At 41.7% G+C, this 13,127-nt stretch overlaps 1 protein-coding gene across 5 annotated transcripts in view; it reads left to right on the top strand.

Moving 5' to 3' along the window:
• Positions 1–13,127, top strand: part of SRBD1 (S1 RNA binding domain 1) — a 242,111-nt gene that overhangs the window by 44,566 nt on the left and 184,418 nt on the right. For all 5 annotated transcript variants that reach the window (XM_039532621.1, XM_039532618.1, XM_039532619.1 and 2 more), the window contains 2 exons: positions 4,572–4,668; positions 7,851–7,986. In XM_039532621.1, coding sequence (XP_039388555.1) covers positions 4,572–4,668; positions 7,851–7,986 — 233 coding nt within the window. The remainder of the gene's footprint in view (positions 1–4,571; positions 4,669–7,850; positions 7,987–13,127) is intronic.

Here is a 13,127-nt window from a genome sequence, read left to right as displayed (position 1 = left end):
GGAAGAAGGAATTGCAGATGCTAAGATTGTTTTTGGCACAAAATTCAAGAAGTCTTTTGCCATTGTCTGTTGTTGCTCCAGTTGTATGTGGGCTGATGATTATTTCCCAACCTCTTCTTTCATTTCTGATCTGGACATTAAAATCTCCCATAACCAGGACAAGATTGTGGTCTGGTATTTCTTTCATTACATCGTTCAATTCTGTATATAATCTCTCTTTGTCCTCTTCATCTGCATTGTTTGTTGGAGCACATGCCTGGACTATGGTGCACTTAATGTGCTGAGATTGGACTCTAGCTGCCAGTAGCTTATCTGATATTGGCTGCCAATTCATATGTGATTTCTTTGCAGCGCTATTCATGATGATTCCTACATCTCTCTCATGTTTGGTTCCAGATGTTATCATACCTGATCTTTTCCTCTAACTTCACAAAGTCCTAGAATGTCAATTTTACATCAATCCATTTCTTTGATTACCTGTGCTAATTTTCCTGCACTATTTAGAGTTCGTACATTCCATGTAGCTATGGATGTACTCTTTTTGGCCTTCAGAGTTTGGACCATCGAGTGGGTGACTACCTGATGAATTTGATCATCCACTGTCATATGCGCATCTGAATGCTTTCCAGCCTCCTCAGGCCTTGATTTTTGGTTTATGTGAGTAGTCTCTGTAGCTAGACCTTTTTTTTTTTTTTTAATGTGATGGGAAACTGCCCCATCAACCAACCCTCCCTCTATTTGATCCGGGCTTGGGACTGGCACTGGTGGAGTTTGAACAAGGAAGAGCAACAAAAATTATTAAGGGTATGGAACAGCTTAATATATGAGGAAAGATTAAAGAGATGGGGACTGTTCAGCTTGGAAAAGGGGCGACTGAGGGGGGAAATGATGGAGGTCTATCAAATCATGAACGGTATGGAGAAAGAGAATAAGGAAGTGTTATTTACTCCTTCACATAACACAAGAACCAGGAGTTACCCAATGAAATTAATAGGCAGCAGGTTTAAAACAAACAGAAGGAAGTACTTCTTCACACAATGCACAGTCAGCCTCTGGAACTCGTTGCCAGGGGATGTTCTGAAGGCCAAAACTATAACTGGGTTCAAAAAGAATTAGGTAAGTTCATGGAGGATAGGTCCATCAATGACTATTGTAGCCAAGATGGTCAGGGATGCAACCCCATGCTCTGGTGTCTGAAAGCCTCTGACTGTAGATGCTTGGACTGGATGATGGGATGGATCACTTGATGATTACCCTGTTCTGTTCATTGCCTTTGAAGCATGTGGCATTGGCCACTGTTGGAAGACAGGATACTGGGCTAGATGGACCATTGGTCTGATCCAGTATGTCCATTCTTATGTACTTATGGATGGGAAGGAGAAGAAATAAGGTAGGGAAGGAAATTAACAGATTTGATGGTAGGGGACGAGAGGTTTCCCTTCTCAGGTGGTGGTTGGGATTTAGCAGAAGTCAATGGAGGTGGTAGTGTCATCTGGGTTCCTCCCTCTGGTCCAGTCTGGTCAGAATATGCCTTCGGATCAGGATGAAGAAGGTACAGAGTCCCTGAAGACAGTGGGGGTGGCAGCCATGATGGTGAAGCATGCTCCTTCCACTTTTTCAGTCAGCCAGCATCACAGTATCCTGCTCCCTTGTTGTCTATCTTTTATTATGTATCCCAAAAAGCAGTGATGTGTGGAACAACCCCTCCTCTCATTACATTGACCGCCAATTAGGCCTAATTTCTGAAACACCAATTTTGATTGGTCGATCTCCAGTCTCTCTCTGTTCTTGTTTACCAGGCATGATCTTAGCACAGTCTTTGAATTATATCAGTAGGCCCTTTCGTTTGGACTAATTTGGGCTTTGTCTTCCTTTTGCACCATTTCCTGTTGACTTTGATTGTTCTAGTTATTTATTTTATGTATTTTTCTCACTTTTCACAGCTGAGTTTACAATTATGGTAAATTTATAGGCCCAGTTATTCCAACCTAGGTTTTTCAGAGTATGAAGCACTTGTATAGCTTTCTGTATGTTCAGAGCCTTGTACGGATGTTAAGAGATTGAATACCTATTTTACATGTGAAGAAACTTAGGGCTTGTCTACACTACTGGCTGGATCGACAGGCAGCGATCGATCCAGCGGGGGTCGATTTATCATGTCTAGTATAGACGGGAGAGCATCTCTCGTTGACATCGCGGTAAGTAGATCTAAGTACATTGACTTCAGCTACGTTATTCCCGCCCCTTCCCCCCCCCCCCTCGGTAGTGTAGACCAGCCCTGAAACAGATTTGCGCAAGGCTACACGTTATCCCCAGAGAGCCAGGATTAGAAGGTGGAATCTTCTGGTTCCTCCAGGCCACACTGCCTTACTGTCAGAGATGCTGAGCACTCATAGCTTCTGCTGTCTTCAGGACTGCAAGTGCCCATCACTTCTTAAAATGAGACCTCATGTCAAGTTGGGCATTCAAAAAATGAAGGACATACAATTATTGGCTCTGGGCAAAATTTTGGTGTAGTAAACGTGACCAGTATCGTATAGAAAATTTGGCAGAGCCAGGGATGAAACAGAGTTCCCCTGCTCATGTGGACCTCCTTGAACCAGAAGACAAATCATGCCTCAATCTTCACGTGCCTTTCAATTCTCATTCGCTAAGCACCTGAGGCAGGGATTCTATAGGAAAAAGTAGCATTCGATCATATTATTAAAGGCTATGTCATAGTGCATATGCACGAGTGCATAGAATTAAGATTGCTTTGGCAGCCTTAGTTCTGGTAGTATTTCCTAATTTGGAGTGCTTGACCCTAACATTCTTTGAAGGTTTTTTCTGCGTAACTTTTTATTTTAAAAGGGAAAAAAAAGCAAGAACAAATTCTATAATGTGTAACTGTGGTGCCTCATCCCATGCGCCAGCAGCAGAGTTTGAGTCCTAAAATTTCAGCACTGCAGCACAGACGTCTAGCATTTGAAGTAAAGGATTAACTATAATAACTTGGTTGCAGGATTAGGCTGTTACCTTTGTGGAGGGTGTAACACTCTGGAACAGTGCTTTATGTATATGTAAATAGTCTGTTTTACAATCAGCAGACTGAAGCACATACATTTGGCAGATTCTTTTGAGAAGTAGTGCAGCTAAATGGTGGTAAACTTGAGTGTGCAGATATGAGTTTATGCTTGGCTTGATTGCTCTCAGTGGGATATGAAGCCTTGCAGAGTTGTGAGGGACACAGTTGGTTTAACAGGTAAGTCCAGAATTCATGAAGTATATCAGAAGCAGGAAACCTGCCAAACAATTGATGGGTCTGCTGGATTATCAGGGATTAAAAGGAGCAGTTAAGGAAGATAAAGACATTGCTGAGATGTGAAATTATTTCTTTACATCACTCTTCACCTCTGAGAATGTTGAGGGGATTTCTAACCTGGATGTGCTCCTTTCTGGTAATAAAGAGGAGGTACTCTGAGTCTGAGGTGTCAGAAAAAGAGGCTTAGGAGCAAACTGATAATTTACAAAGCAAATTAGTCACCAGATCAGAAGGTACATCTAAGACAGTGGCTCTCAAACCTTTTTACTGGTGACCGTTTTCACATAGCAAGCCTCTGAGTGCGACCTCCCCCCTTTTAAATTAAAAACGCTTTTTAATATATTTAACACCATTATAAATGATGGAGGCAAAGCGGGATTTGGGGTGGAGATTGACAGTTTGCGACCCCCCATGTAATAACCTCATGACTCCCTGAGGGGTCCCGACCCCCAGTTTGAGAACCCCTGGTCTAAGAGTTCTGAAGAAGCTGAATGAAATGGCTCAGCTACTAACAAAAATATTGCAATCTCTCATTTAAAAACAGCCAGTGTTCCACATTTAGCAGTATAGCAAACATTTTTGTACCTATACTTTAAAAAAAAAAAAGGCTATAAGAGTAATCCTTGGAATAACAGACCCTCTAAGAGTTACATCTGTACTGAGCAAAATGGTTGAAATAATTAAAAACAGAACAAAAAAGCATCTGAAGATCAGGCAGCCTCAATACAGGGATCACAGTGTGCTCCCCCTGTAATACTGATGTTTATAGCATTTTATGGAAAGGTACTCAGGATTGCAACAATGTAATATGCTTAAAAAAGTGACATAGTCGGTAGGTAGTGGGAGCATGTGATCCTCTATTTTGATTACTTATCTTGGGTGAACTCTCTTAATCTGTGTCCAAATATCTAACTTTAGAAATAATAATAATAATGTATAATAAATATGAAGCCCATGCAAGTACTTTTAGAATAAGGTATAGATGTTTGATATCCATCTCTCAATTAACATTGCTTTGAATTACAGTAACATAATTAATAATCTGTACTTTTAGAATCTGATATTAATTTTAGATGTTTTGGAAGGGATGGCCAGATGATATTCGCTAATTCCATCAATTTGGTTTCTTTACTGCAACACTCCAGATTATTCCAGTAGCTTGTATTTATATTTTTTCCGTTTGTATGTATTTAGGGATATGTTTTATTACTGATGTTTATTACTGGTGTTTAGCTTCTTTATAATAATTAGCAGTATGTTTTCATTTAAGGACTTACAACCATTCAGGAAGTAGAGGCTGGAATACAACACATCCTTGCTGACATGTTTGCTAAAGATAAGGATACACTGGATTTCATTAGGACACTGTAAGTTTCAAAGTTTCATAGTCATTCACTTATTTTGCAGGTTACATGGCCAAATTCTGTCTTTTTTTGTGTTTGGCAGAGAACTTGCCCCACACAAATGCTGGGAAAGAAGTATTATTGGCTATCGCTCTCTCTGCGTACACACATTCCTTAGTCCTGTGCCTGGCAAATTTATTCAAGACCAGAATAGGAGAAATCTGTTGTGATCAGGACAGGATATTTAATCCCCCAAAGCGTCATTCACGATAGCCCTGTGAATTGTTCTCCCTCAGAGTTTTAGGGGGATTGAAAATTGGAAGGAAAATTTTCCATCCCTTGCGGCTTCCTCACACTGTAGCTTTTCAAGTACTTACTAGTAAGTTGTGTGCATACAGATTAGGCCCTCAGGGCCAACCTGAGACCTAATGTCTTACTTCACTTGCACCCACTTAGGCCAGGGCTGGATGCAGCCTATAAAGGTTAATGGCTCATTTTCTATGGTTTAATTCTTAAAGCATAGAATCAGTATAATTAAAACAGTGTGAGGATAATAGTCTCCTGCTTTAATATAAATGCCAAAGCAAAGCAGAGAGATTTATTTTCAAAGCAGGAGACATTGATCTTTGACTACATTTGAATAGAATGAATTTATTTTTGTTATACCAAATACTGATTTAGATTTAATTGCTTTATCTGATGAATATTGATGCAGTAGAGTGACAGTTGCTCTTGCTGTGTTGTTATTACTCTGTTGCATTCTGGTTGGAATAGAAAACAGATTTAGTGCAACTGTTATCTATATGGAGCAATTTATCCAGAAAAAGAAATTTTTTTAGCAGTATACCGCATTATGAATTGGGTAGGATCTGATTGGCTGATATTATAGATGGGGCCATACCAAATTCATCACCGTGAAAAACATGTCTCCGACCGTGAAATCTGGTCTCTCGGGTGAAATCTGATCTTTTGTGTACTTTTACCCTGTACTCTACAGATTTCACTGGGAAGACCAGCATTTCTCAAATGGTGGGTCCCAACCCAAAAGGGGATCAGGGGGCATCACAAAGTTATTGTAGGGGGTCACAATATTGCCATCCTTAATTCTGTGCTGCCTTCAGGGTTGGGTGGCTGGAGAGCAGCTGCTGCTGGCCAGGCACCGAGCTTTGAAGGCAGTGCCCGGTCAGCAGCAGTGCAGAAGTGAAGGTGGCAATACCATACCATGCCACCCTTACTTCTGTGCTGCTGCCTTCGGAGCTAGGCGTCATTTTGGGGACTGCTTTGCGTGAGGGAGATGCTTTTGTGGGTTAGCCACCCCTGTTCTTTTACTACTTTGTTCTCAAAATAGTTAATTCTCCAGATATCCAGAAAATGCTTAATGGAACACTGATGTCCTACACACTCATATTTTGAGAAACGCTGTTCTGTTGTATCAGTTTAAACTACAAATTAAGAATTGTTGCCGTGGAACATTTTCTTTTTTTTAAAGGGTCTCCTAAAATGTAGCTGTCTATAATAAAGTCATAGTAGAGTATGCCAAGAAGCAAGTGGATATTGAGTTTGGTTAAATGTTAAAGTGAAATTTAGCGAGACAAGGTGGGTGAGGTAATATCTTTTATTGGACCATCTCTATACTGGGACCAACCCAGCTATAACAGTACTGCATACAAAATGAAATGTAGGCATTTGCTAAACACATTATATCTCTGCAGCGTTCTGCAACCTCCTGAACTCTATTTGTATGAAATGACAGGCAAAATAAACATATTTGAAAGCTTTTTCCTTTTGTATTTTAACTTTATAATAACATTATGTGCGATGAGGTTAGAATGAATAATTGATTTAGGACTGGGTTAAAACAAATACTTGTTTAATGGAGTGGTCTGTGTTGAAAAGAGGAGTTATAAGTTAACACACAATGTTAACAGGATCCTTTTTTGCATGGTAAATTAGAATGACATTTAAAAAAAACATTCATTTGGCATGGTTGCACCAATCATGGACAGGTTATAACTTTCATAAACTGGTTTTTAAAATATCATTTTAAAACTGGAGTTTGGATAGAAATCATTAAAGAGTAAGGGTAACATTTTCGAAAGCATCTAATTGACTTTCAGTGAGACTTAGGCTCTCAAGTGCCTAACGGCTTGCCTACTTGGGGGAAATTATCCGGCATAGCCATTCCAGAATAGCTACTCCAGTGTAATTTAGCTACTGGGTATAACTCCTTGGTGTAAACACTCTCTTCTGGCATATTTTAGATACTGTGTTCACGTGAGGAGCTATTCCAAAATAGCTGTTCTGGTCAGTTTTCCCCATGTACAGAAGCCCAATTTTGAAAAAGGGATTTAGGTTCCCAAGTGTGCTAGGTGCATTTGAAAATGTAATCCTAGGTGACTAACCTAGGTTAGTTAGTATTGTAAGGATGAGTGAGAGAAGCGGCTGAATAAATGTTGCTCTTTTCTCTCCCTCACTTTCCAAGAAACTGAATTAGTCCTTCTGCAGTTTTCTAGACTGTCATGCTCCCCGTCCACCTATTGGTTTCTTTGGTCTGGAGCCACACTTTTTGTCTCACCTTCTGTCGTTATTCTCAGCTGCCCACTTATGGGATCAGGCCGGTGTTAGGATCCACTAGCCACAGAAGTAGAGTTACTCCATCAGACAGGTGTGGGGGACACAGCCAGGAGGTTGGCAGGACTGTGTCCATCTGGGCTTCCAGATAGTCTCACTGCCCCAACCATAGACCAGTTCTTCTCCTTCCACGCAGCACCTTATATGGGCCTTCCCAAACCTCCAAAAACGGCTAGTCTCTAGGTTTAAAAAACTTTGGGGCCAGTCAGTTTCATAAGAGTTAAAACTTGCTTCTCATCCACAGTACTGTCATCCCTTGGCTAGTGAAAACCCCCAAACTGCAATGTAAAAGGAGCCTTTGGGCTCCCCACTTAGATCACTCTTGAGAAAGATAAGGCTCTGCTTGAAATTCTTTTGCTGTCCATATATTAACTATGTCTTATGATTTCATTCGTGTCCCTAAGACATGTTATGCAATTCCCTTATGATGATTATGACATCAAATGCAATTGAAAACAATAGTATCAGCTTCATATTTATTTCAGTAGGATTTTGTGTTTTAACACAAACTCCAGTTACACTATTAAAGGCTTCATGTCATATCACCCAATTAACTTACTCTTCTTTGTATTTAGATGTCAGCAAAGGTACATATGTATCCAGTCAGCCTTGGCAAAAGTGTCATCAAAAAATGTAAATGAGAAAGATGTTAACAAATTCCAACTGTACCAGAATTTTTCTTGCAATATTAAGAACATTCAGCATCACCAGGTACACATTATGAATATGCTATTGATTTTCTTTATAATGGTAACTGACAGCATGTATACAGCTCCTAGAAAAAAAAAAGATGTCATAAGTATTTCCTTTAAAAATTGAGTTTACCCATCTTTTGATTTCACCGTTCAGTCACCTGAGGTAACGAAAGACACTGGTTTCTTGGTAAAGTAACTTGGAAGGTTAAAACACATGTTAAAAAATTGAAGTGGGAATTGAGTATTTGGGAGTGTTTGTCTAATTATCAGAGGGGTAGCCATGTTAGTCTGGATCTGTAAAAGCAGCAAAGAGTCTTGTGGCACCTTATAGACTAACAGACGTTTGGGAGCATGAGCTTTCGTGGGTGAATACCCACTTCGTCGGATGCATCCACGAAAGCTCATGCTCCCAAATGTCTGTTAGTCTATAAGGTGCCACAAGACTCTTTGCTGCTTCTATGTCTAATTAAAGTGTCTAATTAAAGCAAATGTATTTAAAGAGTCAGTAGCAGAGTGTTCAATACCAATGAGATCCATTTGCTGAAGGAGAATAGGGCACATGCTCTGTTTTTCCAAGACAATAAGCAGGTACCAAGCATTTGGAGGAAAAGGGGGAAGGTTAAATAGTTTATCCCGACAAGGATAAGAATATAGGTTACTTTACTAGTTTTTCACTAAGAGCAATGCTCTGAGCCCTAGCTGGATTTAAAAAACTGTGAAATAGAATTAAACACACTTTTTTTCTTGGTAGTTCTTTGGTCATGTCTTGTTCTGTTGTTTGCTTCAACACTGAGTGGCTCAAAGACCATCCACTTGGGCAAAGAGTGCTCTGAGCCACTCGGCATTAAACCTGTCAGTTGAAATTGGTGCAAAGCAGCAAGAAAAGGTTAGATAATAGTAGTTAAAGGTGACCTGCAAATATAATACTTAAAAAAAGTATTCAGCAACTTCACTTATGCTGAATGCTTCAAATAAGAAGGTTAAGGGAAACATTCAGCATATAACATACTGAAGACATAGGTAGTATTTTTTCCTGTTTGGCAGGTGATCAGTCTTCTGATCTGTGAGGTCTTTGTGATAACTATAGAGCTGTAGGTCTTCAAAAGGGATTATGGGAAGAAAGCGATTTCTGCACTGGAGGGGAGCTTTCTCCATTGATATGCAATATCTTACACCCCCATCAGTACATATGCTGTTCCAAATTGCTTAATCTCAGAAACAGAGGTGCATACTTCAGGTATTGCTCTGAATATTGTAAATGTAGAGAATTCTGCCCTGATGGGGTGACAGGCAACATGTGTACCTTCTGGACACTGTTCTGTTATTTAAACGAAGAACCTTCATTAATCCACAAGAAGTGTCTAGATTTGTAGATGGCTGTTTCTGCTTCCACTCTTGTACAACATTTCATTATTTCTGTGACACTGTCTTCATTGGCTTGTCCTGTTGCCATTTTAAAAAGCCATGTGAGGTTTTGCCTGCTCAAGTTGATTTTGACTTTTGTTTTGAATTCTCCTGAGTGTTTTAAAGTGGATTTGTTATGCTGAACACTTGCCATAGAGGTACTGAGGTTTGAAATTAGTTCATGTGTAATACTACAAAGATTACATTATTTCTAGCAATCTGGATATTGGGGAAAGGAGGAAATTATTACTAATAGTTTTAATATCCAAACCCTTGGGGTAAATGTGTAAAAGGTCCCTGCTATGTTCTTTTTATTAAGTGTCAATGTTTATAGCATTTTATCATATTTTTACAGTAATTGGTCTGTAGAGGTTTACATTAATGAAGTCTGAAGAGCTCAATTAGCTCAAGCCTAGCCTATCATTTTTACAGTATTTCTTATAAATCATTTATATTTTATCATAAAATTCTGTGGTGTGACAAGTTTGTAGATCCCTACCGGAGATTGTTTTTCATTTGAAAAAAGAAAATTTCAACCATTGCAAACTGATCAGTTTCTCCATTACTGAAGTGGCAGCAGAAATAGATTGCTGTTAGAATGAGTAATAAAGAGATAAGATCACACAATGTGTCCTAACATGGCTCACTGAGTTATTGAGAATAAATCAACATCTATTCATGTTTCACCACATTGAAATCATGCAAATTAGAGAGAGAAAAACCGTCATCTTTTTTCGACTAGCTCCACTTCAGTATTATTTCCGTAACACGTTTTCTGTTGCTTTGTCTTAATCTTATTTTAAATGCCACAAGTGATGTATAGTCTTCATCACAGTTTTGTAGAACGCTAAAATTAACAGTGCATGTACAGTATCAGTTAAAGAATCTGTTCTTGTAACTGGGAAGGTTTAGAAACAGATGCCCTCTGGTGACTCAGCATAGAGGAGACAGAGTGTGTTTTGTTTGCACAGTACGTGATTTCAAAATGCATAGTTGCTAACCATTACTTTCTCAGTGTCTGCAGTCTTTTTTCTGAGAGCAGTATTATATTAGAATCATGAGTCAGGCCCCCCAAAATCATGAGATTGGCTTGAAAACCTCATTAAAATCCTGAAAATCAGGTAATTAAATACATTTGAGTGCTTCTTACTTTCCTTCTGGTTTTTGAGCCACATTTGCAAGCTTTTCTCTACAAAAACGAAGGCTCCAAATTTACTTTAAAAAAGTGAAATTGAGATTTGTATGAATGGTTTTTAAAATATTCTCCTATAATGTTATAAATGTGAAAATTGTGCTAGGGCCCGAGAACCAGAACACTTAATTGCTTAATTTTTTTTTAAAAAGTGACTGACCAGTTTACTTCCATCCTCCAAACTGAGTGAAGAGGGAAAAATAAATTAAACATCATAAATGGTGAAAAAGCAAATTTAAACTTTTAAACAATTCTTGCAGCTTCAGTAATCTAAGGGTTTTTTAAAATGCACATTTTATGTTGTGTTCCTTTTGAAAAGTAGAAGGATCTCTTGGGAAATTGTCCAGGATTCTGTTTCTCTTTCCCTTTTGAAGATTAAACAAGTGCAAAACAAAACAACAACAAAGGAATGTGCCTCTATTGCTTTCGCAAAACCAAGAGCCTTATTCTTTCTTGATCAGCCTATAAACTTTTCTTCAGTCCTCACCTACAGTGAATCCATCACCAACTTCCTTTGTTTCATCATTAGCTTTTGTCCTCACCGGACCTTACTTTTGTTGCCTTCTCGCTAACTCTACTCTAACTACTGAATGTTTGTCTGTCATACTTCTTGAAAAGTCTGTGTTGTTTGCATTGTGGTAGTGCCTAAGAGCCCAGCTAGGGTTAGGTCCCATTGTGCTAGGCACTGTACAAACATAATTAAGCAACAGGCTGTGACCTATGGAGTTTGCAATCTAGAGCTCCTGTTTTTAAAAATACAAAATACTTCTCTCTTGTCATACTCTCTTCCTAATGTCAAAACACCTTTCTCTTTCTAACCTTGCTTGCTAGGGGAAAAATGTCTTTGTTCTTCTTCGAGTGCTTGCTCATATCGATTCCAATTAGGTGTGCGTGCGCTGCGTGCACGTTCGTCGGAAGATTTTTACCCTAGCAACACTCGGTGGGTCGGCCGGGTCGCCGTTATGGCGGTGAATATATACCCCTGCCGACCCAACGGCCCTTCAGTTCCTTCTTACTGCCCGTGTCGGTCATTGGAACAGTGGAGCGCGGCTTAGCTGATCTCCACTTCTCTAGCCTACTCGTAGTTCCTTACTAATAGTTGTGTATATAGTTGTAGTTAGTTTTAGTCGTTTCTATAATATAGTTAGTGTATATAGTTGCGAGGGGATCGGAGATTAGCCCCTTCCCCGCACCTGGTACCGAGGCTCATGCCCGGGTCACCGGGCTTCAAACCGTGCTCGGCCTGCCATAAGCCAATGCCAACGGGAGATCCCCACGACTCCTGCCTTAAGTCCCTTGGGAAATCCCATCTCTCAGATAAGAGCCGGATCTGTAAGGCCTTTAAGCTGAGGACGAAGAAGGAGCGGGACTTTCATCTCAAACAGCTCCTGATGGAGGCAGCTCTTAGTCCAATGCCCTCAGCACCGAGCGCTGAACAATCTACATCAGGGAGAAGCGCTCTTTCGGCTCCGGCTCGCCCCTCTACCGCTAAGGCCCCTCGGCACTGACCGTCGCCGGCACCGATGTCTGCTCGGCACCATTCCCTCTCCCCGTGGGTCAAGAAGCATCATAAGACTCCCGCTGCTTCGGTGCTGCCTGCACCACAGTCGGAGCACCCGCCTAAGTTGGACCGCCTGGCACCGACACCTGCTGTGGCACTGCCAGCTTCGGCACCGTCGATTCCGGTCCCGCAAGGGCTGTCGAGTCTGGTGCCTGAAAGCTCCCTGGCGCACGCTGTGGTCGAGCTCACTATCCCCTCCACGCCGGAGACCTTTTCCACGGCGAGGGATTTAATCGCGGTGACGGAGTCCGCACTGCCTCAACCCCCGGCACCGCTGGTGCGGGTCATTCAGTCTATTGGCAAGCCTGCCCTGCTGAGGCCACCCTCCGTTGGCACCACTGAGAGGCACTGATCAAGATCTCGGTCCCACCAGCGTTCTTGGTCCTGTCGCCAATCCCTGTCCCGACACCGCTTGCAGTCCCGGCACCGCTCTCCATCACGGTACCGGTCGCACTCGTGGCACCGCTCAGCGTCCTGTTCGCCGGCCCGGTACTCCCGGTACCGATCCAGCTCCCGGCACTGTTCCCGGCACCACGCCTCTTGCAGCCGCTCCAGGGGTCGAGCTTCAAGATCCCGGTCGACCTCCCGGCACCAATACGGTCGCAGGTCCCGGTCTCATTCCCGGTACCATTATGGCACCCGGTACCGCTCTCCGGTGCCGCCCTGAGAAACACCATCGAGAGATGTGGCCCCTTCTCAGGGTTTCTCAGCTCCTCCATGGCCATCTAGACACACCTTAGTGTCATCTCATGCTGGCAGTGCTTCCTATGCACAGGACCGTGACTCAGACGTGCCCAACCGAGTCTTCCAGGAGACCCAAGGCCAAGAACAAGGCCCCCATCAGTGGTTGTTCTGGACACCTTGGGCGTATCACCAAGCCCAAGGTGCGCCCCCAGAGGCATCATGCTCCGTGCCATCAGAACACCGGGTGTCAGAGGCGACAGTAAGCCTCCTGCGGATACGGATGAGGCTTCCGTTCCACCAACAGACTCCCAGGTCC

This window comes from Mauremys reevesii, linkage group 3 (genome assembly GCF_016161935.1).
Source record: "Mauremys reevesii isolate NIE-2019 linkage group 3, ASM1616193v1, whole genome shotgun sequence".
NCBI lineage: Eukaryota > Metazoa > Chordata > Testudines > Geoemydidae > Mauremys > Mauremys reevesii.
This window is presented reverse-complemented; position numbering and strand designations above follow the sequence as displayed.